The sequence below is a fragment of the Balaenoptera musculus genome, chromosome 2 (genome assembly GCF_009873245.2).
Source record: "Balaenoptera musculus isolate JJ_BM4_2016_0621 chromosome 2, mBalMus1.pri.v3, whole genome shotgun sequence".
In the NCBI taxonomy this organism is placed as follows: Eukaryota; Metazoa; Chordata; class Mammalia; order Artiodactyla; family Balaenopteridae; genus Balaenoptera; species Balaenoptera musculus.
The window spans coordinates 147,606,816-147,631,354 of NC_045786.1; the positions used below are offsets into that span (position 1 = coordinate 147,606,816).

The window sequence follows — 24,539 nt, forward strand, 5'->3', positions numbered from 1 at the left end:
CTTCCTCATGCACCTTCTTCTAAGTCACAGTTCTTTTCTCTACTAGCCAGGAGCTCTCGGGGATCAGTGAAATGAGTAATAACATTAGTGTGAGATTGTGGACATTTTAATAAACAATATCCACACTAAGGAAGGTATATATTTAATGCAAATGCATATTTGTTTCTCTTTTAGTGTGGAAAACCTATAAATTGCCTTTTGAAATATATAGCCCAGTTAAAATATGTACTATCCTTTATGTAAGAATAAACATAGTGACCATGTAACTCTTGGCTTTGGACAGAGGTGGGAAGTCTGGGTCACTATAAGCTAGCAGACAAAGGCATTATAAGGAAGTACGGTACCAAAAAAAAAAAAAAAAAAAAGCCAGGTGTTCTTTTTAAGAGCTTTTTACTTGTAATTTGTTGTACATAATCAATTAGTACAATGTAAAATCTGAGAAATTTCCAGTGAGGCCACATCAGAGCAAAAAGAAAATACTGAATTTTTTAGCGGCTACTAGCATGAACACAACTGTACAGATTTTTTTCCATCTAAGAAATAAGTAACTCTTCTGAGTAGCAAGTACCTAGCCAAATGAGTTGATTCCAATTAGAGCAACACAATTCTGATTAGTTAGTATTTCTTAAAAAGTAATTTTCCTTAAATGTAAGGAAAACTTAGGAGTCTCTGTGATTATATTTAATTCCACTTGGAATTTAGACAGTATGACCTTTTATTCAACCCAGCCTGTAGTTGTTGGACTGGATTAAATATTACTACCAGTTGTCAGCTGTGATAAGAGATAAAACAAGAGGCATTCTATTATGATATTATAAATTTCTATTGCCTCACCTTTAGGCAGGCAAATCCAAAAAAAAAAAAAGCGCCAGGAGGGTCATAAATGTATTTTATTAAAGTTCAGTCACCTTAAGTGATTAAAGATTTTGACATTCTATCCAACACGTGGTAGTAATAAGCCTAAAATCCAGAGAGTGCACAAACATTTTCAAGGTTTTTACCATCCTTAATTTATTAGATAACACCCATGGAATAGGTTAGCATTATCTACGTAACTAATGAGGAAGCAGAAAAATAAATGACCTATGTCATCTGGCTGAGGACCAGAGACTACTCTATCAGAAATGAGAAGCCTTCTCCTAGTTCAATGGGTGAAGACCATATCAGAAAGACAGGATTCAACTGGCATGGTAGAGCAAAAGACAGAATCTATTCTGTTTAGCACATAAATGTCTGTTCTGACTTAAAGTTGAGCTATAGCAAAGAAACAAAAAGCATAAAGACACTTGAATTAATGGTAGCAGAAGAATCTGTCAAAGCATTTCTTTGACTACTTCACACATGGAAAGCTTTGAAATTTCTTAGGCCCCAGTCAGTTACTTTACATTAGGGTTCTTTCATTAAAAAGTGTCACAAATGAGAAATGCAGGCAAGAGGAAAGAACAATATAAAAAATTTGACAAGTAATAGCAGGTTAGACTTACATACTTGGAGAACACGTGAGTCTGAAGGTTTTGAGCCTCCACCCCAGAAAGTAGGAATTTGGTTTTTCCCTTCCAAACTGGAAGAACATTTTCAGGAAGAACTTTTGTCTTGGAGAATTTAACAGTGTCACCCAAGGTTGTATCTTTAAGGGTGGTTCATTTTCTCTGACCCTTTGTTACTCAAAGTAAAGTACTAGGAGTCCTAAGAAATGTTCTGTTCTTATACTTTATACTGATTAAGTTCAGCATTAATTTGATTTCAAAGCTAAGAACAGTGGTTAAAACTTGTTTACAGAAATGCATTTTGGAAGAGAAAAATATTGTAAAACATGTAGTGAATGTTTCTTCAGTTTCTTATTCAGCCAACGAGGATAGGGCATTGCCTTTCTTTTTACCATTAATCACTTCTCAACATGAGATCCTGTTAAGCATCAAAAAAAAAAAGAGTCTTGCTCACTTTCATGGTTGGAATACCCCTTGATGTCTGGGCCTGATATAACTTTTGAAATAGTTTTCTAAAAAAATCCTGTTGGCATCTGAATTAATGACTGAAGCATTCATTGATTGCTGAAGCAAACCCTGAAATTTAACGCTTGGCACACACCACAAAAAGTTGATTTATCCAATGCATACTGAGGTATCCTTGGGAAGTGGTTTTAAGAAGCAGGAACAGTGACAATGATAGAATTAGTGGTCATGAGTCACTAGGACAAAGTGGCATTCAGCAGAAAAGACAGAAGCAGTTGTCACATCTGTGGGATAAGTAGAGATGGATTATATCTTGTGTGGTGTGGGATAAATGAGAGGCTCAGCAAAGCTTCGCAGAGAGGCCTCACCCACTGGCATTTATGTGGGGCTGTGTTTGATGATCAACCAAAGGGTGAATTATTTTTGACCTATTTCCCCATGCAAGAGATCCTTTTCCTTGGAAGATCGTCTTTACACACGCTAATGTTCACTTCCTTCAAGTCATCAGAAAAGGGGAGAATTTTTAGAAATCAGGTCTAAGCTCTTATTCCAGAGAAGCATTTCACAGTTAGGACAGTGACCTCAAAAATAAAATTATGAAGAGCAAGTGAAAATCTGGTTTCAGAATTACACTAGGAGTCTCCCTATTAGCTACTTAACAGGGGATAATGGTCCTGTGAAAGATTTTAGTTACATAGTATTCCAATCCCAGGGATCTGATCTGAGCAAAGTTGGCAGTTGGAGTTGGTCAAGAATAAAGGGCAATTACTCAGGATGGACTGAGTCCAGAATAAACTCGTTTCTAACGGCCCATGGTAGGCATGACTACAGCCGGTGAGGAAAGAGAAGCATCTTCTTCTTTCCACTGTGAAGTGACAGTTTTTAGCTGAGTGTAGAACTGGATGCCCTAAAGAGAACAAAGAAAGAAAAAAAAAGAGAGAAAGAGAGAGTTATCATATATGCCCGGGGGTTTCATGATTCCTCTTTTAATCACTTTTGAAGGAGGTGCTATGAAATGCTATTCACGTTCCTACTGGAGGAATAGGTGCAACCAAAATTAAATATATTGTTCAGGAGATAATCTATGTAAAACATTTAGCATATTACCTGGCACATCTAAATGGAAAAATTGAACATGGTAAACTGTTAAACTTGTATTTATTTTATAAGACTAGGCTTGAGTAAAAGAGAATAGACTGCAGATCTAACACATAAAATTACTAGCAAGCTAGAAGGATATTGTTAGAAAAAAACACACCAGCTTGATTAAAATACTCTTCTAGAATTATTAGACAAAATCTGGGCAATGTTAACATAGTGAAAACAACTTTAGAGATTATTACATACTTTCAATATAAGATAGAACTGAAGTTTATATTTTATTATGTAAGAATGATACTTTTATGTCTTCTTTCCAGAATGCAAAATAGCAATTTAAGTACCTAAGGATTTAAGACTTCAAACTGTATATAAGGTCAGTCTTTTACTCTAAGAAGCCTCACTCACCAGAGTAACTTACAGTAATTAAACAAAGACATAGGAGGAAAAAAACTCCAAAACTGACAAACTATTTTAAGCAAGAGTTTTACTCTGCTTCCCTTGAAAGAAATTTTTAATAGTATCAAACTAGTCAATTTTACAAAAGCTGTGACTAATGCACAAACTGGATAATCCACCTCCAAACAAACAGTGTTTCTTAACCAGCTGGCTACACTGTCATAGCCTGCTGTGTAATCCCACTGTTAATTTATTATTAACCTATAAAAGGGAGACCTGTATAGAAAACAAGTAATTTTTTACTGAAGGTCCCAAAATGGCTGTATTTCTGTGGGACTACAAAGAACTTTCACTAGCCCATTTGCCCAACACATATTTGGGTACTTGCTCTGTGCCATGTTCTGCAGATAAGTAAATAATAATTACAGTGTGATGAGGGCTTCTTAACATGGCTTAAATAGTCCTACTACATGACTTGCCTCTGCCTACCTCTCTAACCTCATCTCTTACCACTATCTTCCTTATTCACTCACTGTGCTCCAGCCCATTTCTGCTGTTTGAACATGCCATGCCTGTTCTTGCTTTAGGATATATGCACCAGTTGAAGGATGTGATAATAGTGGTAATTTGGTTCCAGATCTGCTCTATTTATTTATTTTTTGTTCAGTGCTGCATTTATAGCATTTTTATTGTAGAATAGTGTTTAATATACAGAAGGTGCTCAATAAAATTTTTAGTAAATGAGTAACTATTACGGGAGCAATGTGTGCAGTGGGAGCACATGAGGACATACCCAGCCCAACACTGAAGGGGATGGTGGTGGTCAGAGGTGATTTTCTGGAGGAGTCCACACTTTAAACTGGGGGTTAACAGTCAGATGAAAAGGGGGGAGAAAGGGGGGATACAGGAAGAGAGGGTCACAGGCAGAGGAGAGGACATATACAAAGGCTTGGATTTACTCATGCTCTTTCCCAAAAACTCTGTTGCCTTGAGTTATTCAGGAATTGGCAAAATTTTGTTAACTTTTATATCTTTTCTAGGGAACCTACTGACAAGCACTGCTGAACAACATATACCCTCACAGAAGCTGCTGGCAGGCCCTTCCTTGCAGAATCCTTGTTCCTGAATATGTTCAAGAAAGTTTCTTAGAGGAAAAATATTTTTTTTAAACTTAAAGTCACCTGTTTGCCATAGAAATTGGTGTCTCCCCTGAAGGAAGCTCGAGAGCCGGTGAATGAGAACATTGGCAAAGGCACTGGAATGGGCACATTCACCCCGACCTAAAGCAGAACAAATCCATGTCAAATACTAAGAAAAACACTCGAACAAAGGAACTTTCCATTTAGAAGCCCAAATGCTTGGCATCAGAGAGACCAATTTTAACTACCCACCTTCCACCCGATCCTGCATCCCATGAGCTTTTATTCCTGAGGAAGAAATGGGGCACTGAGGGAGATCAGAGGGGCAGTGACTGATCGCTGTTTACCTTCTCCCCTTACATAGGAAACAGTAAATGGCTACAAGAATATCCTAAGAATTCTGTTCACAAACCTGTCCAACATCTACCAGGTGGGAATACTTCCGAGCAGTGGCTCCATTGGTGGTGAAGATGGCAGTTCCATTTCCATATGGGTTGTCATTTACGATCTTGATGGCTTCGTCCAAAGTGTCTGTTTCCAGAACTAAAAGAACTGGGCCAAAAATCTCCTCTTTGTAACAGATCATATTTGGCTGCCAGGAGTGATGCAGCAGAAAAGAAGTCAGTATTTTTTGCTTATTTGGTACTTTATTACCCACTTGCTTAATGAACAGCTTTTACGTTAGTAATAATCTCTTTTCATTTTAAATCACCTATAAAAAAAAGTCCTTTCTTGCTGTGTTCCATCTTCCAAGCTACCAATCATAAATAACTTGAAATTCCTATTACTATAACTATATAACTACACTCCTTTCCTTTAAGCACTGTATTTTTAGGTCTCATGACCCATCACTAGCTTCCTGTTTTATGCCTGTATTACTTGTTTATCCAATTGTTATCTTACTGAAAAGCTACTTGAAAATTCATTTTTTTAATAAAGCAAACATATATTAAAGACACCACAGGAGAATTTTTCTATTTAAAGAAATCCTGTGCTAAGTTTTCTGTAACATAAACAATCTATTCTCATTTGTTCCTTTGCCTCCCAAATGAGTCTGTACATTTTTATTTTGGTATCAGGTCACATGAAACATTCAAAACATCTTTTGCCACTGCAGCTGGTCAGCTGTGTTTGTTGCTGATAAAGTGGATTTTTCCTCAGTGACTCTGTGGCAAGAAATCTCATAATTTCTACTACACTTAGATTCAGCTCTTGACTATTCAAGATTATAATAGGATTAGTGGGGATATCTGAATTTCAAAAAAACTCCTCAATATAGTCATTGAGGAGTCATTGTCATTTTAGCTGAGCAACTTTCAGTTTTGATAAATAAAAATTGACACCAATTCTTTTTCTTTTGTCATTTTCTGGTGAAGATGTAGGTATACAATAACTATTGGGGGCTGATATATTGATGGAGACACTGCAATAGCTATAAGCTAGGCAGTAAGAAGGAGAGGGAAGAAGAAATTAACGTTAAACAAGTAAGAAGTATAACGTAAGATAGGAACTGGCAAAATAATGGCCCGTGAGCTGGAGTGGCTTACTGCCTGTTTTTGTACAGCCCACAAGCAAAGAATGGTTTCTACAATTTTTAAATGGTTGAAAAAAATCAATCATGACACTTCAAACTATATGAAATTCAAATTCCATTGTCCATAAATAAAGTTTTATTGGAATACAACCACACCATGTTAATGGCTGAGTTGAGTAGTTGTGACAGAGACTATTTATCCCTGCAAAGCCAAAAATATTTACTCTTTAGCTCTTAATGGAAAGTTTTCCAACCATTGGTATAGTGGAAAGAGGTTGGAAGTCAGGAGGGGAGACTCATTCAGACTTGAGATAAAATAACTGAGTAAGTCTGGCAAGAGATAAGGTCTCTAGTCATTAAATGTCTTCATTTATAAATTAGAGGAATGAGGTGCCTTTAGCTAATTTCGCAAAATTATATATTTGCAAAATAAATAATCCAGAGTTGTTCACCTTGACATTTGAGATGATGGTTGGCCCAACGAAGTTCCCATTTTCATAACCTTTGACTTTAATATCTCGCCCATCAAGAAGGATGGAAGCTCCTTCCTTTGTTCCACTATCAATCAGATTGCAGACTCGCTCTTTTGCGTGGGGGGTGATCAGAGGGCCAAGATCAGCTCCAGGCTGGTCTCCTGTAGAACAACACAGAAGTATTTAAGGTCTTCATTAACATAAATTATGAGTGCTAAATAAAGATGAATCCAAATGACAAGTAGTACAGTACAAAGAGAGGCAATGGTAAGAATAAACATGATTGCTCCCATTGGACAAGGCCAATGCGAAAATCAAGAGCTTAGTGCCACAGATGCAGAGTCTAAAGAAGCCAGGCAGATAACTGGTTACCTGCATTGACTCTCAGTTTTTTGGCACGCTCTACCAGCTCTGGCAGCCACTTCTTAGCTTCTCCCACAAGGATCGCTGTTGAAAGAGCCATGCAGCGCTGACCAGCGGCTCCAAATGCTGCCCCAACCAGCTGGTTCAGAGTATTTTCCTTATTGGCATCTGGCATGACTACCCCATGGTTTTTGGCTCCCTAAGGAAATACAGAAAGTACATGAATCTTCCTTGGCAAAATACAATTTGGCTAAGAAATTAAAGAACCTGAGATTTCAGATGAGAATTTAAGGAAAGGACTCGAGAATTTATCCTGTGTTGCTTTGAAAATAGATTTATTATCATTTTGATATTGCTGAAGTACTGGTAACACTGAGTAAGTCTCCAGGTTACTTTTGCTTCACTTCCTCAGCTGAAAAGCTGATAGGTGTTTATTTAGATCAAAACCATTATCAAACGTCCCCCCCCAAAAACAAAAAAACACTGCCTCAATCACGTTCGGTCAAATTGACAGGCTAAACACTGCATCCAGGAGCCAAGGAGAACTCCCTTCTCTTTCCTAAGTTAGCTAGGAAAGAATTTGTTGTTTGTCAGAGGTTCCAGTTATATGAAGAGCAATGTAAACACAGAGCTGCCAGTAGCCAGCTGAAAGGCAAAATAGGAGGTAGGCCTCCTGATACACAATTTCCGGAAAGAAATTCCAATTGGCTAGCTTCTAGATACGCAGCCTCATAAACTTCTATGTAGGACTGACATATGGTCATTTCCACATGTTTCCAGATACAGCTATAGTTGAGTACATAAATAAATACCTTGTCTGCTACTTAACTGTATCCCATTACACATAGTATAATGTTAGACACAGAATACATTCAAGAAATATGTAGTGAACTGGGAGGGGCATAAATCAAATTGGCCAAAACACATCCAGCCATGAAAAGAAATAAATGGGCATATCATGAACAGTCTCCAAGCCCGTACATAGGTGGCTACCCTTTTTGCAACATTAGTGGAAGGGTAAGAAAGTAGCAACTGGACATTATATTTAGTATCAAAGAATTGCCAAGTATTTGGCGGAGGAGCTAGTCACTAAGGAACAGCAAAACTATGCAGCCAAGTAAACCACACTCATATATCATACAGGGATATCTGGCTCTTTCCAGAGCCTTAAATAGCCTGGGCTCTTAGGGAAGATCATATCTTTGACATTAGTAGTTAGGATACGCCTTAAAGGCAGGAAGGATGGGGTCTAGCTGGAAGAATGGTATGAAGGAAGAAACAGGGCCAGAAGCAGAATTTCGCAGTTACTGCTGAAGCCCAAAGAATTTGAATATCATTCTTAAGGAGAAATGTGACTTCATCACCAAGATTACCTGGTTAAGATAAAAGGTAATTAAAGTGACAGAGAATAAAACTCATCACACTGTTCATGGTTAAAGGGAAGACAACCAGGATGAATTGTGAATAAAGAAACACTGGCATTAGAGTGGGATGAGTGGCCCCTCTGCTGAGGGGCTTTTTCTAGGTAGTTTTAATACATATAACAGAATTTGGGGGAAAAAGGAATATGAAGTTACCATATTGGCTTGAACTCTCTTGCCATGTCTTGACCCTCTCTCAAAGATGTACTCTCCTGCCTGGTTGGATCCCACAAAGCTGATTGCTTTGATATCAAGATGATCGCAAATAAAGTTTACAGCTTTAAGAAGAAAATAAATGATTACCACAAAGGAAAAAAGGGCTATGGGATTCTCAGCAAAGCAAATTTCCCCCTTTCTCACTGCTATGAATGAGAAGTTTTCATACTTTTGTTTTTCTACCCTGGATTCCCATTTTGGAGTTCTGTCCTTGTTCTCTTAAATTCTTCTTTTTTTGGGGGGGGGCACACTCCATCTCTAGTGGGATTTTAGTTCCCCGACCAGAGATCTAACCTGCGTCCCCAGCAGTGGAAGCGAGGAGTCTTAACCACTGGACCGCCAGGGAGTCCCTCTCTTAAATTCTTTGAACTACAAATCTTATTTAACCTCTTCTCTTTCATTATTTTTCCCACTTGCTAGTCCAGAATTTCTACTTTTAATCTAACTCTGAAGGCTACAACTCCTATTTTCCTCCAAAATAATAGCCTTTCAATACTCAACTCTTCCTTTTGTCCTTTACGAATGTGATACTTCCTCAACTGTCGCTTATACTGGGACTCTCAGATACTACTGTGCCCTCATGTGAGAGGCAATAGAGCATAGTATTTAAAAGTAAAAACCAGGGTCAGCCTTCTTAAGTATACACATCCCGACTTTGACAGTTTCTAGCAACATGACTTTGGGCAAATCACTTAATTTCATTATGCCTCAATTTTCTCATCTGTAAAATGGGAAAATAATAGTACCTACCTCAAAGGGTTGTTGTAAAGACTAAATGAGATAATATATAGAAGGCATTAGGAACAGTGCTTGAAACACAGAAGCACTTTTTAAGTATTCGCTATTATTATATGAATCAGAAGGACTTCAGTACCTCTGAGATCTATAAAGTCTGAGTTAAATAACCTTATAAATTCTCTCAATATTGAAATGAAAACTTCTCTTTAATCTCATCTGTATCTTGCCCTAACCATATTTCTTTGTCCTAATGCATTCTGTAGGGCAAGAAGCACTGCTACTCCCCAGTTAGTTACCTTAGCAAAGAGATGGCAAAACAATCAACAAACATTATCTTCATACATGGAGGTTACTACTAGTAAATCCCTTCATCCCTAGGTTCTTCATCCTAAAACACCCCATCACTGACTCAACACCTTGATTTTTTGGTATCCAGATTAAGTGCCATGTACAGAGGGGCAGTTACCTTCATGTTGTCCATGGATGACATTCAGTGTTCCGTCAGGGGCACCAGAGTCCTGAAGCAACTTGGCAAGAAGTATAGTTGCTCCAGGGACTCGCTCTGATGGTTTCATTAGGAAGGTATTTCCACATACCATGGCCATGGGAAACATCCAAAGGGGGATCATGGCAGGAAAATTGAATGGAGCAATGCCTGCACACACCCCCAGAGGCAGACGGTAGGAATAAAGGTCCATGTCTTTGGTGATGGATGGCATGGTCTCTCCCAGCATGAGGGATGTCACACTGCAGGCATGCTCAACCACCTCTGGAACAGAGAAGAAGCAGTCGGGCCACCAACTCTCCACACTGTGCACTACTTAGTTTTGTCATGCTCTAGTCAGCCCTGAGTGGCAAGACCAACGACAGAGGGAAGAAACACTGACTTGCCATGTGAAGGGGTTGCGTAAAGTGAGATTACCTGAATGGGAAAGAGACAGTGCAATGCATATACCATTTGGAAGATCATTTGAGTAAAATAATGAATGAAGTAAACCAATCCCACAGATACCTGAGTACTGCCGTTTTCCACAAGTATTAAAAAAGATATCATGGGATAGCAAAATCTACATAAAGGAAGAAGCAATCCCCCATCTGGGGTCTTTGCCTCTCATTTTCCTTTGCTTCTTCTCAATGTCCCTGAACTCCCCATGAGGAATCCCTGCTTACGAAGGCCTCGAAATACATCTCCTTCGGCATCTGCTAGGGTCTTCCCTTGTTCCAGCGTGATCAATCTGGCAATTTCTTTCTAGAGAGAAAACACAGAAATAGAAACCAATGCAAGGATGTGCCTCCTGTTAGTTCTCAGGCAGCCAAAAAAGAATAAAAGTCAGGGAGAAGTACTATGAGGGAGAGAGCCATGATCTATGTCTCTCTGTATTGTACAGTTAGGGAGAGCAGCTAAGAGGGCCTCTATGAGAGTGACAAGTATCCCCTAGGCAAGTTTGGAAAATTATACCATTCAGATTTCTTACCAAGTTTTCTTTAATGAGTTGCTGATAGCGGAGCAGGACCTGCTGACGGCTTAATATTGAAGTGTCTGCCCATGCGGGAAAAGCACGTTTGCAGGAAGAAACTGCTGCATCCATTTCAGCCTTGGTGGCTTGAGGGACCCGACCAATGACCTCATTGGTGGCCTGATGGAGAAAGCAGCACATCAGGGACTTCCCTGGTGTTCCAGTGGTAAAGAATCTGCCTTAGGGCTTGCCTGGTGGTGCAGTGGTTAAGAATCTGCCTGCCAATGCAGGGGGGACAGGCTCGATCCCTGGTCCGGGAAGATCCCACACGCTGCAGAGCAAAGAAACCCATGCACCACAATCACTGAGCCTGCGCTCTAGAGGCCGTGCACCACAACTACTGAGCCCACGTGCCACAACTACCGAAGCTTGCGTGCCTAGAGCCTGTGCTCCGCAACAAGAGAAACCACTGCAATGAGAAGCCCGCACACCGCAACGAAGAGTAGCCCCCGCTCGCCGCAACTAGAGAAAGCCCGCACGCAGCACCGAAGACCCAATTCAGCCAAAGCTAAATAAATAAAATAAATAAATTAAAAAAAAAAAAAAAACTGCCTTACCATGCAGGGGGCACAGGTTCAATCCCTGGTCAGGGAACTAAGATCCCACATGTGGCGGGGCAACTAGGCCCGCGCGCCACAACTACTGAGCTCGCGCCCCTCAACTAGAGAGCCTGCGTGCCACAAACTACAGAGCCCATGTGCTCTGGAACCCGCACGCCACAATTACAGAGCCCATGTGCCCTGGAGCCTGTGAGCCACAACTAAAGAGAAGCCCGCGCACTGCAACAAAGATCCCACATGCCTCAACGAAGATCCCACGTGCTGCAACTAAGACCCGATGCAGCCAAAAATAAATAAAATAAATAAACAAATAATAAATAATTTTTTTTTTTTTTTTTAAAAAGCAGCACATCATCCTTCGTTCCTGCCCCACCTTCTTCATTTTTCATATAGTCACAGGGGCAGCGCTATGTGCTTCACAATGGACACCCTGGTCCCTATTTTCCCACCATGTCCCCAGAATTCTAGGCTAGTTAAGTTTAAGTCCCAAAGCAGCTTTGCTTACGGGGTTGTGGATGTCCATCCATTTGTCACTTTTGGATTCAATAAATTTCCCATCAATGAAAAGCTTTACAGTTGGCTGGGGAAAAAAAAAAACACACAAAACTTTGTATTAGTTAGTTGCTTTACTTCTCTCTTTCACAAAGAGAAAAGGAATTGGGGTTGATAACTGAATTTTCTGCCCTCTAGAAATGTTAGCACTATGAAAGAGATATACAATATACTTGTCTATAGTGCTTATTAATATGGGGCAGAGCCTCTCAATACTGTGATCGCTCTGTAAATGGGAAATTCCCTGCTAATCACACAGTGGAACTTCACGAGTAAACATATCTCACTGAGAAGTTCATACTAAAAAAGCAGTAGACTCTGTATTAACAAAGATTAGCTATTAGGACGTCTTGGCCCAGCCGACTTTCTGTCACATTACCATGAGCATGCGTTACCTTCACGATCAAAAGATTTTAAAAGACATTCCTATCTGTGTAGTTTTTCTGAGAAGTAGTTTGTTTTCATTAAATTTTCAAAGTGGTCTGTGGGCCAAAAAGGTGAAGGATTACTATGTTACAGTATGTGCATGCTTCTATATAAACAGGATTTTGAGCACCAGTCCTTATATATCAGGTTTAGTTGTTGCAAATGGCTGATAGACAGTAGGTCTGTAAAAACAACTCTAAAAGTTGTAAAGAAGACAACCTTTCTGGCAGGGTCAAGAAAACCTCTAGAAGCCAAGAAAATGTATCTTTTGACACAGTAATCCTAATTCAGAAGGGATATAATATAAAAGAAAGAAAAAAACTACATAAATAAATGTTTGTTTTATAATACTGAAAAACAGAATAAGTCTAAATGCTATCTGGAAAAATTATTAGTTAATTCAGGCTATATCTACTTGATAGAATATTATATAGCCATTAAAAATCATAATCATAGAGACCACCTTGCAATATTGGAAATGCTTACAACATAGTAGAAATAATATGAGATAAGAAAACCAAGATAGAAAATTTCAGATAAACTCTGATCAAATTACGTAAAGAAGATAAATGGGAATACCCTCAAATTATACTGGATTCCTTCTCAGAAGTCAGCCTTTATTACCAAATAAACTCACCACTGACGATGAAGAGAAGGAGGATGCTGGGTGCCAACTGGAGTTCACCTTGGAAGAAACCTGGGAGGTAAAAGAATGGTTATTTTGATAAATGAGAGCAGAAAATTATTACAAATTTAGTGAATGGCTACTATATGCTTAACATTATACTAGTTACTGTGGGTATATGAAAAAGGACTTGGTGTTTGCTCTCAAGGGTCATACAGTCTTTAAAGACAAAAGTTGTGAGACTATGAGACACAGCAAACTATGAGAGAACAATAAACCATAATGATCATGTGCTCAATTTCCAGGACAGTCCTGGTTAAAAAAATATTTTTTTGTCATTACACTATATTTTTCTAATTTTTGGCCTGGTACATGTAGTCACCATAAATCTAAAAATAAGAAAACACTTAGGATGGTGTCTAACACAATAGGTGTTGAATATAAGATAGTATATAACCAAGTGTCAAATGTATATATAATATGCCCACACAAATACTTAAAACATGAATGTTCATAGTAAATTTATCAGTAACAGCCTAAAATTTGGGAACAATGCAAATATCCACAATTGGATGGGTGAATAGGGAAACTAGTATAGTATATCCATATGTTGGAATACTACTCAGCAATAAAAAGGAATCGACTATTGATATATGCAACATGGATAATTATAGTAATTATACTGAGTGAAATAAGTTAAGACTTAAAAAGAGTATATACGGTATGATTCCATTTATATAAAACTAGAAAATGTAAAAGGTAATGTCAGAAAGCAGATGAGTGGTTACCTAGAGATGACAGAGGAGGAAAAGAGGAGGGGGTAAGAGAGAAACATTTTGGGGCAATTAATATGTTCACTATCTTGATTGTGATGTCTTCACAGGTGTATACAAATATTAAAACATCAAATTATACACTTTAGGGCTTCCCTGATGGCACAGTGGTTAAGAATCCGCCTGCCAATGCAGAGGACACGAGTTCAATCCCTAGCCCGGGAAGATCCCACATGCTGTGGAGCAACTAAGCCCGTGCGCCACAACTACTGAGCCTGCACTCTAGAGCCCACGAGCCACAACTACTGAGCCTGAGTGCCACAACTACTGAAGCCTGCACGCCTAGAGCCCATGCTCCGCAACAAGAGAAGCCACTGCAATGAGAAGCCCACACACCGCAACGAAGAGTAGCCCCCGCTCGCTGCAACTAGAGAAAGCCCATGTGCAACAACGAAGACCCAACACAGCCAAAAGTAAAAAACAAACAAATAAAAAAAATTTATACACTTTAAAATATGCACAGTTTATTTTAGGTCAATTTTATTTCAATAAAGCTGTTTTTTAAAATGCCACATGTGGGCTTCCCTGGTGGTGCAGTGGTTAAGAATCTGCCTGCCAATGCAGGGGACATGGGTTCAAGCCCTGGTCTGGGAAGATCCCACATGCCGCGAAGCAGCTAAGCCCGTGTGCCACAACTACTGAGCCTGCGCTCTAGAGCCTGCAAGCCACAACTACTGAGCGCATGTGCCACAACTACTGAAGCCTGTGCTCCGCAACAAGAGAAGACATTGCAATGAAAAGTCCGCGCACCGCCACAAAAAGTAGCCCCCGCTTGCCACAACTAGAGAAAGCCGGCGCACAGCAACGAAGATGCAACGAAGATCCAACGCAGCCAAAAAAAAAAAAAAAAAAAGCCACATGTACCTAATAGGAAAAGAATGTGTTATACAGGTAATAGGATTTAATCAGCAAATGGCAGGGGTTGGGGGGATCAGTTAAAATAAAGCCACTCTCTAAAAAAAGATAGTTTGTATACATGCTATGCAAGTTGATTTAAGAAATACTGAAGTCTAGGAGCTTCCCTGGTGGCGCAGTGGTTAGAAATCTGCCTGCCAATGCAGGGGACACGGGTTCGTGCCCCGGTCCAGGAAGATCCCACATGCCGCGGAACGGCTAGGCCCGTGAGCCACAACTACTGAGCCTGCGCGTCTGGAGCCTGTGCTCTGCAACGGGAGAGGCTGTGACAGTGAGAGGGCCGTGCACCGCGATGAAGAGTGGCCCCCACTCGCCGCAACTGGAGAAAGCCCTCGCACAGAAACTAAGACCCAACACATCCAAAAATAAATAAATAAATAAATTTATTTAAAAAAAAAAAAGAAAGAAATACTGAAGTCTAATCAAAGTGAGCAAACTAAAATAGTCAAGACGGGGTTGTAAAAGGAAGCTGCAATCTAATAATCTGTTAACCTTGTCTGAAGAGAAATCATGTTAACCAAAGAGTTTTGGGCTGCATAAAGTACAAGAATTTGTTTGTGTGCCTGCAGCACTGCCCAGAGGAAAGGGTGCTGGTCCTTTGGGCCAGCAGACAGTCCTTCCAAATGCCTGGTCTGCTTCCTCCCCAGTCCCACAAAAGCTATTTCAAACCATCAACACTCTCCTGGAGATCACCATGTCTTTACTTATAGTCACGTTCCCAATAACAACACACTACCTGCTACACCGTAGGTGTTCAGTAAATATCTACTGAATGAAAGAAAGGCCCACTGGGCAGCTATATTGGCCTGACTGTCTCCCACCCCAGACTTGGTTAGCTGTCCTTTTTTGTACTCCATAGCAGCCAATATTTCCCCTAAGAGGTTATCTGTCTGTGTTGTAATGGCCTAGTTACTTGTTTGTTACCCCAAAGACTATGAATTCCACGAGGGCAGGCACTGAATCTTGTTTACCTACTTTACAGAGTTACTGTGATCAAGCTTGTCCAGGTATGAAAAACAGCTAGCAAGTAGTTGGTGCTCATTACATGTTGTTATTACTATAAATACTTATTTGCTCACACTCCTTGCTATTTCAAAACTTAACAATTCTCAACTCTGTTCCTTTCCTTCTCATTCTTAAGAGCTGATCTTGCAGATGTAAACTATTATATATAGGATGGATAAACAACAAGGTCCTATTGTATAGCACAGGGCACTATATTCAATATCCTGTGATAAACCATAATGGAAAAGAATATTAAAAAAAGAATGTCTATATGTGTATTACTGAGTCACTTTGCTGTACAGCGGAGATTGGTACAACATTATAAATCAACTATATTTCAATTAAAAATTTTTTTCATAAAAAAAAAGAGCTGATCTTATTTTTTTCTACTTCAGAGGAAACAGAAACCATCAGATGGGAACTTCCTCAACTTCTTACTAGTAAGCCCTACAAAACTGACCAATACCCACCATTTTTTCCTTTCTTCCTCTTATAGTGGAGAAGGTAGCTACCAAGGTCACAGGGACAGAGTGACTGGGAGACAGAGGTGCACAATCAATGTCTGTGGACTGACTGAAGAGGTGTCTGTCTTGTAATCTAAGGCTAATCTCTGCACCTGTGCTCTGAACTGTTCCTCCTGCCTCGGACACTTCCATCAATGATCCTTTCTTTCCTGTACCTTAAACCTCTCTCCATCCAATAGCCAGAGTTCTCTATACTAATTACATCCCCATCTCCCACGAACTCTTCAATCAACTCCAACCTTTATGATTGAACACCAGTGACTTCCTCCCTACCATGGACTCTTCCCAGTCCTTCTTGTACCTGACCTCTCAGCAGAGGTGAAGAGTTAGGTAATCATGCCCTATGTCTGAATCCCCTCTCCACTTGTATTCTGTGATGCCCTGGTATTTTTCTATTTCTTGGGCCACTTTTTCTCTGCCTTCTATGCTGGTTCAGTCTCCTATACCTGGCCTCTAATGCTTGAGTTTCCGAACAAGGAGTTCTTGAACTCTCCTTGGGTGATTTCATCAACTCCAGTGGCTTAATTATCTAGATCCTGGTGATGCCCAAATCTGTAATTCCTCACCAGAATCTTCCTCTTCAGGTAATACCTACATAACTGTCTTCACCACATCTCTACTTGGATGTTATTTAGGTACATGTTGAAAAAGCTGACCTCATCTTCCTTCCACCAACCGGCTCTGTTTCCTATAGCCCACCTTTCAGTAAATGGGGCTACTATCCACCTAGCTGCCCAACCAGAAACTTGAATGTCACCCTAACTCCTCCCTCTCTTTCCTCAGTGAATCAAACAAGTCCTGGCAATCTGTCCTCCCAGAAGTCTTTGAAATGCACCCCCTTCTCTCTACCCCTCCTACCCTCACCGCAGTCTATACCATCATTGTCTCCCACCTGGACTTCAACAATGGTTTCCTAACAGGTCTCCCAGCCTCCAATCTTAAACCTTCTGAATCTAGTTTCCACTCCATAGCCAGAGGGTCTTTCTAAAACACAGACCTGGTTAGATCACTCCTTTGTTTAAAACCTACCAATGGCTTTCCATTGTCCTTGGGATAAAGACTCACACTGATGTTGCTTAGAAGACTCTACATAGTAACTTTACTTCTCTAGTTTCCTAGCTTGCCGCTTTCCTCCTTGCTCTCTCTATGCTCCAGCTGTTCAGAACATGTTTTGTGCTCGCATTGCCCTTGCACATGCTGCTCCCTCTTGCCTGGAATTATTTCATCCCATTTGCTTGGCTCACATCTATTCCTTAGCTCCTTATCACTTTGGGTACAGGTACAGGTACAGGTCAGTTCTGTAGGCTTGCTAGCAGGAAGTTGAGGACGTTCTCATCTAATGGTTTTTGTTTCCTCTGAAGTAGAAAAAACAAGATTAACTCCTGTGAATGAGAGAGGCAGTAGCAGAGTTGGAAGTTTTTAAGTCTCAATCTCAGGTCTAGGCTAAGTACCTGATTATGAAGTTCATAAAACACCTGAATTCCTCTATTTCTCATATCGCAGTAGGGAATAGTAGCTTATTTAATTATTAAGTCTCTCTCCCTTAGATCACTAGATGGTTGTGTCCTAAGCCCCTAGCACCATTCCTGGACTAGAGTAAGCACTCAGTAATATTCTGCAGAATGAAAGGATGAGTACACACCAAGCAATTGTTGGATATTAATTTTGTTTCATGTAAATTCTCTTACAGGGCAGAAAATGCACGGATCAGCCAACTGGAGCATTCTAGGCCACTTAGGTTTTTTTTTGTTTTCTTTTTTAAAAAAATATTTATTTATTTATTTATTGGCTGTGTTGGGTCTTTGTTGCTGCTCGCGGGCTTTCTCTAGTTGCAGCGAGCAGGTTTACTCTTCGTTGCAGGTGCACGGGCTTCTCATTGCAGTGCCTTCACTTGTTGCGGAGCACGGGCTCTACAGCCCTGGCTCAGTAGTTGTGGCGCACCGGCTTAGTTGCTCTGTGGCATTTGGGATCTTCCCTGACCAGGGATCGAACCATGTCCCCTGCATTGGCAGGCAGATTCTTAACCCCTGCGCCAACAGGGAAGCCCTAGGCCACTTAGTTTTATTTTGTCACTGGCACACAGTCTCCCTGCTGTCAAGAGGGCATAAAAGGCACTGCGTCTGGTATAATAAAACATTATCATATAGTTTTGAAAGGTTAGATCTCCTTTCTTTTCTTCATTTTCCAAGATATACTCATTAGTACTGTTGCTGAAAAAACTATCCTATGTCCAGTCACACCAAACTCCTTGTTCTCTAGATGTTTAGTTCATGCGTGCTACTTCCTTTAGCAGGAACTCCCTTCTCCTCTAGCTAAAGGCCTCCTACTCTTGCAATACTTAAACCCAGATCAACCCCTTTTGGAAGCTTTTCTGAATTGCACAGGTTGAATTTGGGGCTCTTTCCTAGGTTCCTGCAGTACTGTGTGCACTCTTACTGTTTAGCACTTATCAATTGCATACAATAGGGGGTTTCAGTGAATATTTACTTATCTCTCCTTTCCCAAAGCTTGGGACAGTGCCTGACACAGAAAGAGATGACAAGATGAAGTCCTGAATTCTCAGCCCCATTAGTTACTAGTTGGGAGACTGGATGACCTTTAGTGTCACGTAACTTACTTCATTATATTCACTAATTCTAATCTTCACAGATATTCTTAAAACTAGGAAGTGGTGGTGCTGGGATAGAACCCAAGTATGATTGTGCAGCCTGTTCTCTTTCCACTGCATCACTGAAGAAAGTCATTGAGTCACTTCAAGACCAGTCTTCTTATCTTTAAATGGGAGTGATAATATCTTGACTGCCAGAATCTAGACTACTCTTTATCAAAGCGTCATGTTACAGTAACTCCTAGTTGACTTAGAATTACTATCTCTGTTCTTTCCAGGTCAACTCAGAAGTTTCTTAAAATGAATCAGAAAATAGTGTCTGGGGCTTCCCTGGTGGCGCAGTGGTTGAGAATCTGCTGCCAATGCAGGGGACACGGGTTCGAGCCCTGGTCTGGGAAGATCCCACATGCCGCGGAGCAACTAGGCCCGTGAGCCACAATTACTGAGCCTGAGCGTCTGGAGCCTGTGCTCCACAACAAGAGAGGCCGCGATAGTGAGAGGCCCGCGCACCGCGATGAAGAGTGGCCCCCGCTTGCCACAACTGGAGAAAGCCCTCGCACAGAAACGAAGACCCAACACAGCCATAAAGAAAGAAAGAAAGAAAGAAAGAAAGAAAGAAAGAAAGAAAGAAAGAAAGAAAGAAAGAAAGAAAATAGTGTCTATTTCCAAAATAAAGTACTTGGGAAGGGAGATTCTTTTCCTTGATGCAAAGGACAAAATAGCTTCTTAAGGCTCTCAATGACTTGTGATGGCAGAGGAGGCAAAGGAAAAAAGTCCATTTCAGTAGAAGATTTTGAGAAGTTGGTAATGGAAAGTACAGGATGGAAACTTTGTTTCCCTATTACAAAAAACAAACAAACCTAGAAAAACAGAACTAGGATCACATCAAGAAATATGAGGAAAGCCAAATCATTTGACAAACCCTTCCAACCCATTCTCCACACTGTCCCATTAAATAGCATATTTAAACAGGAATCTTTGCTGACTCTGCTAAGAATCTTAAAAATGCATGGTCTTTGCAACAGAACTCACTGAAACCTGGTAAATACTAATATTATCTAACAGCCCAGCAATATAGAGGAAGAAGTTCCCAGGCTGGATATAATGAGTAAGAAAAGCAAATTTGTTTCTTGCAGGTTCCAGAATGTTGCCTGTAGTGAATCTTGCCTCATAATCTAAGTCCTTGTAAGGCTGTGAACAACGGGGGGTTGCGGTGGGGGGGGGAAAGGCTATGAACAGAGTTGTAAATCACAGGCCTCAGGCATGCAGCTTCTGTAGCTCCTATCCTTAGGTTGGCTTCAGAGAGGACCTAATCCCCCCACCCCACCCCCAAGGGCAGAGTTGAGTCATGCTAGGAGCTGACTTGGGGGTGGGAACTTGGAACTTACACTTTTTGTCTTCCTTGGCTCTCATTTTCTATCACGTGCTTTAGAGATGTTTAGTCCTTTGCATGTGCTTGGAACAAACTGGTAGCATTAACTATGTGTCCTTATTCACGGCCAACATAAACACTGTAACTTTGCTGAGAGAAAGTTAAACTGAAAGTCTTGGCAAGCAAGGGCACAGCCCACAGCCTGTGGAAAATACAAAGAGCCATAGCTGGGGAAAATGGCTCAGCAAATGGCTGCTTTGAGGGAGAACCTAGTGTACACTTCTAGAAGGAGATTCAAAGTTCATTCACTGACCCTCGCCCCTCGTGTGCCTCCTTCCCCCGCCTTTACCTCGGACTGTAGACAGTGAAGAGAAGGGTGGGGGAAGGGACCAATCTGGACGCTCCCGGCAGGATGCTAAGAAAGGTGACCAGAAGGGGAGTTTTTGGGGCAGAGAGGTGGCTGGTGCAGAGGTGAAAGGGAAAGACGGTGGGCAGACAGATAGAGGTGAGGGCAAGAGAGAGTCGGCAGGGACGGGGCTGGGCTGGAGGAGGAGAGTGGACCAGAGCCAGAAAGAGGGAGTCTCAAGAATAAAAGGAAGAGGAGTGATAGTCCAGGGCTGGATCCAACGAAGGCAGATACTGAGTAAGGTGTGGGATAGGGCCGCACTGGTCCGATGGGCACAGGAGGGTCAGCCATGAAGGGGTTGGCTCAGAGAGCGGACGGAAAGGACCGAATTTCTAGTTTCGCGACCCCTTGGCGCCACCCTCACTCGCCTGCAGGATCCGGGCCCGCATTGCCGCCGCCGCCGCCACCGCCGCCACCGCCGCCACCGCCGCCATGGCTCTCGCTTGCCTCTTTTCAGCCCCCCGCACCTCTACAGTCTGAGTCTGTCCTCAAGCATTACTGCTGCCAGGCCTCGCCCCTCCGTCCTGCCGCACCTCCTCATTGGTGGAAAGGACAATTTCCCCTAGCCAATCACTCGCCCTAACACCTGACTCCGCCCCACAGTCCCAGACCTGGGGGTATGCGATTGGTCAGAAGTGATAGAGCTCTCGCCCTCCCACCCCCAACAAATTCTGTTGGCGGAGGTAGGGAAGACGCCCCTGACTTGGGTACTCTATATTGAGCACACGGGGAAGACGCCCCCGAACCCAGAACCGCGATTGGCCACAGACACAACCGCGGCCCCACCCACTGAAGAAAGTAAATAAGATCCTGCAAGAATTTTGCAGTAGCTCCGCCTCACCCGCTGCGCGAGGGGGTATGGCTAGCACTGGGGGCGGAGCCATGGAAACATTGCCCTATGGGGCGGGGAAACTAGACCAGGCCGTGGGTTGGGGTTAGGTTTTCCCTTTGGGGGCGTGGCTTATGGATCCTTGCTTTCCCGCCGACGGTTGGCCACGTCACGTGACATGGGTTGGAAGATGGCGTCTCCCACAGAAGGTAAGAGCCGGTTTAGGGACCCTTCGCCTGCAACCTCCTTCTGTGCTCTCTTGGGAACTTCCACTCTCCGTCTGCCCCTCGAACTTACATATCTTTCGTGCGCTCTCCTTTCCCTTCCACTTCTTTTCCATGGGAGGTGGGTGCATCTTCAGCTCGCCGGTTCTTCACAGCGGCTCTGGAGGTGCCCAGTTTCTCTGCAGTGTACCAGGCGGGTGGAGGAGGGCACCCGCTTGGGACCCTTTCTGGGCAAAAGGACGAGAGTCGCCTTGGTCCTCCGCCCTGGTCCGCTTTAGTACGCTAAAGCCCCATTTGGGTGAGGCTGAGGGCCGAGGAGGAGATACTGCTGAGGAAAGGAGGCGCCTTAGTGTACTTTTCTCCTCCGGGCGGCCCATTGAAGGGTCGATTCTCCTCTCTGAGCATCCGGAACGATTCTCTTAAATGCTTGCTAGGGTTGGTGGCTGACCTCATCCCGGGATTGAACCGCAAGAGAAACGTGATTCTCTCCTGTCTCCTTAGATTGGGACCGTTGCTCTGGCGGCTAAGGAAGAGACCCTCTCGGTCCCTCGCAATGAGAGTCCCGAGGAAAATGAGAATTGAGCTTTTTAGCATAGTCATGCACACGTCTCAACCTCTGTAGCTTCTGCTTTATGTGGTGTTTCCTAAGGCTGAGTGAATGAACGATTTCTGCTTATATGTTGTCTAAGAGGCAAGTCATCTCAGATAGTAATTGAGTGGTTTTGGTATACCCACAGGGTTTTGCGCTCCGTTCTGCTTTAGGGTTAGGATCTTGCAGTCATTTCTGAACTCACTTAATTTTTGCTTCGACCACCCCCATCCCTGCGTCCATTTCACTGATAGTTTTCTGTCAAACAAAGGCATTTTGTGTTTGGAAGGAATCTTGGAAGTTCGTTTCAGGAATGAGGAAATTGAAGCCAGGAAAGCTATACTGAGATCCTACTATATGAAAGGCGTTTTTCTAGGTGCTTTGGGAAAGGAAAAGATTAATCAAACACGTAAACACTTTTGCAGTTTCAGGTCTCATTTAAATGTCACCTCCCAGAGAGGCTTTCCTAGAACACAGTATCTGGAGTTGCCCTTCTTCACCATTATTCACTTTCTCTGTACCTTCATCGACAGAATAGTTATTATGTTAACTTTGCCCTTTTCACACCAGATTGTAAATTCCAAGTCTGTCTTGTTCATAGTTGGATCCCAGGGCTTAGCACAGTGCCTGGCAAAGAGGTAGGCCTTCAATTCACGTTTATTGAAAGACTGATTAGATATATGCATAAATAATACATAACTTAGTCTTAAGTTTTAAGTTTAACTGAGTCTTAAGTTTTTTGAGCACGGGTACATACTGTATAAGAAATTATGGGTGTTGGGAGTCAAAAGAGATTATTTTGCCTGGGTGCTCTCTTGTTAAAATGTCCTTTTTTTTTCCCTCAGGAAAAAAAAAAGAGCATTTAAAAAGTCAGCCAAGGGAATGGGGAGTTATTGTTTAATGGGTACAGACTTTCAGTTTGAGAAGGTGAAAAAGTTCTGGTGATGGATGGTGACGATGGTTGCACAACAATGTGAATGTACTTAATGCCACTGCACTGTACACTTAAAACTGATTAAAATGGTAAATTTTATATATAACTTACCACAGTTTTTAAAAAAACCAGCCAAGTGATAGAAGTAGAAGTAATTGCTATTAAAATTTTTAGCTTATTACTAAGTTGTCTTTATATTTTTAAGTTTTGTTCCTTATGTTTGATTTTCCCCTGTCTTCTCTCAATTTCTTTTCCTTTCTTGGACCAGGAAGAATACTGGAAATGTATTTTTTTCCTTTGGTCTTTTAGCCATATCCACTCTCACTCAGTGTGCACTCTAGATTTTTAAAACTTTTCATGCTCATCTTTTACAGAGCTTCACCCTCTCCCCATAATCTTTTTAATCTGACAAAATCAAGTTGAGCACTTTGAACTTAAATTTAGCTTCTAAATAAGTATTTTATCCTAAAATATTCCACTGCCTAGCTCTCTCACTTCTATTTTTAGTGTTCCACCTGTTTCTGTCTTTAAGATTTAAAATTATCGCCATTAAATTATCTCTCCATGAAAAAAAGTTTAGGTCATTTAGTGTTTCTCTTTTTAACACTAAAATTGCTGGGTCATCTTTGAAAAGGAGAAAATTGAAATCTAAGTAAAGCCATTAATTACTTAATGTATGAGAATAACACTCACAGTAGAGTCTGAATTATGCCCCAGATTGTGGTATCATAGGGTCACACTTGTTGGTTATTGGATCCTACCCTCAATAAGTTTATTTTGTTATGGTTGAACTTTCCATCAGTAACATTCCTTGGGAATTTGAAAATTGGCATTTTGTGTTTCACACAGCTTTTTTTGGTTTGTTTGTTTGGTTGCCATTTTTGGATGCTTTAGTTAAGGCAATTTATTAGAGTTGAGTTCTTTTCCAATTAGAATGCCATTGGAAATTCCCTTAGAGTAAATATATAGGTTCAGCTAACATCCATCTCATAACGATACAATAAAAAGAAAAGAAAGAAGAATAAAGGAAAAAAATTTCTTTCCTTTTGATGAAAACTCTTAGGATTTGCTCTCTTAACTTTCCTGTATATCATACAGCAGTGTTAGCTATAGTCGTCATTACACCCCTAGTACTTATTTACCTTATAACTGGAAGTTTGTACCTTTTGACCACTTTCCTCCAATTACCCCTCTTCTTACCCCCCACTTCTGGTAACCACAAGTGTGATCTCTTTTCTATGAGTTTACTTGTTTGCTTGTTTTAGATTGCACATATAAGTGAGATCA

The 24,539-nt window shown here is 41.3% G+C and overlaps 3 protein-coding genes across 9 annotated transcripts in view; 2 read left to right on the top strand and 1 right to left on the bottom strand.

The window, feature by feature from the left end:
• Positions 1 to 4,624, top strand: part of BBOF1 (basal body orientation factor 1) — a 39,044-nt gene extending 34,420 nt beyond the window's left edge. For 2 of the 3 annotated variants that reach the window (XM_036842371.1, XM_036842373.1), the window contains exons 12-13: positions 3,371 to 3,426; positions 4,490 to 4,624. In XM_036842371.1, the coding sequence (XP_036698266.1) occupies positions 3,371 to 3,382 (12 nt within the window). In that variant the 3' untranslated portion in view covers positions 3,383 to 3,426; positions 4,490 to 4,624. The remainder of the gene's footprint in view (positions 1 to 3,370; positions 3,427 to 4,489) is intronic. The other variant, XM_036842372.1, reaches the window with a different exon arrangement.
• On the bottom strand, positions 374 to 21,166 carry ALDH6A1 (aldehyde dehydrogenase 6 family member A1). Its single transcript, XM_036842370.1, has 12 exons — positions 21,045 to 21,166; positions 13,026 to 13,085; positions 11,916 to 11,990; positions 10,809 to 10,970; positions 10,504 to 10,582; positions 9,800 to 10,102; positions 8,536 to 8,657; positions 6,968 to 7,157; positions 6,575 to 6,756; positions 5,001 to 5,180; positions 4,631 to 4,729; positions 374 to 2,859 (listed from the first exon to the last, which is right to left on the bottom strand). Exons 1-12 carry the CDS (start codon positions 21,108 to 21,110, stop codon positions 2,755 to 2,757), a joined length of 1,623 nt encoding a protein of 540 aa, XP_036698265.1. The 5' UTR covers positions 21,111 to 21,166; the 3' UTR covers positions 374 to 2,754.
• A 487-nt stretch (positions 21,167 to 21,653) lies between these two features.
• The window catches only part of LIN52 (lin-52 DREAM MuvB core complex component), a 119,418-nt gene continuing 116,532 nt past the window's right edge, over positions 21,654 to 24,539 (top strand). For all 5 annotated transcript variants that reach the window (XR_005018875.1, XM_036844516.1, XM_036844520.1 and 2 more), the window contains exon 1: positions 21,654 to 21,714. Coding sequence is in view for 4 of the 5 variants with exons in the window: in XM_036844516.1 (XP_036700411.1) it covers positions 21,684 to 21,714 (31 nt within the window). In the remaining variant the exon portion in view is untranslated. The remainder of the gene's footprint in view (positions 21,715 to 24,539) is intronic.

What these genes read in the sequence shown, in the direction of transcription:
- ALDH6A1 (XM_036842370.1), bottom strand. Translation starts at nt 21,110, where the DNA reads ATGGCGGCGGTGGCGGCGGTGGCGGCGGTGGCGGCGGCGGCGGCAATG. An exon ending in CCTTCTCTTCATCGTCAGTG is followed by an intron (nt 11,991 to 13,025) that starts GTGAGTTTATTT and finishes TTTTTTCCCCAG; the next exon opens with CCAACTGTAAAGCTTTTCAT. An exon ending in CCATCATCTCAAATGTCAAG is followed by an intron (nt 5,181 to 6,574) that starts GTGAACAACTCT and finishes CACTCCTGGCAG; the next exon opens with CCAAATATGATCTGTTACAA.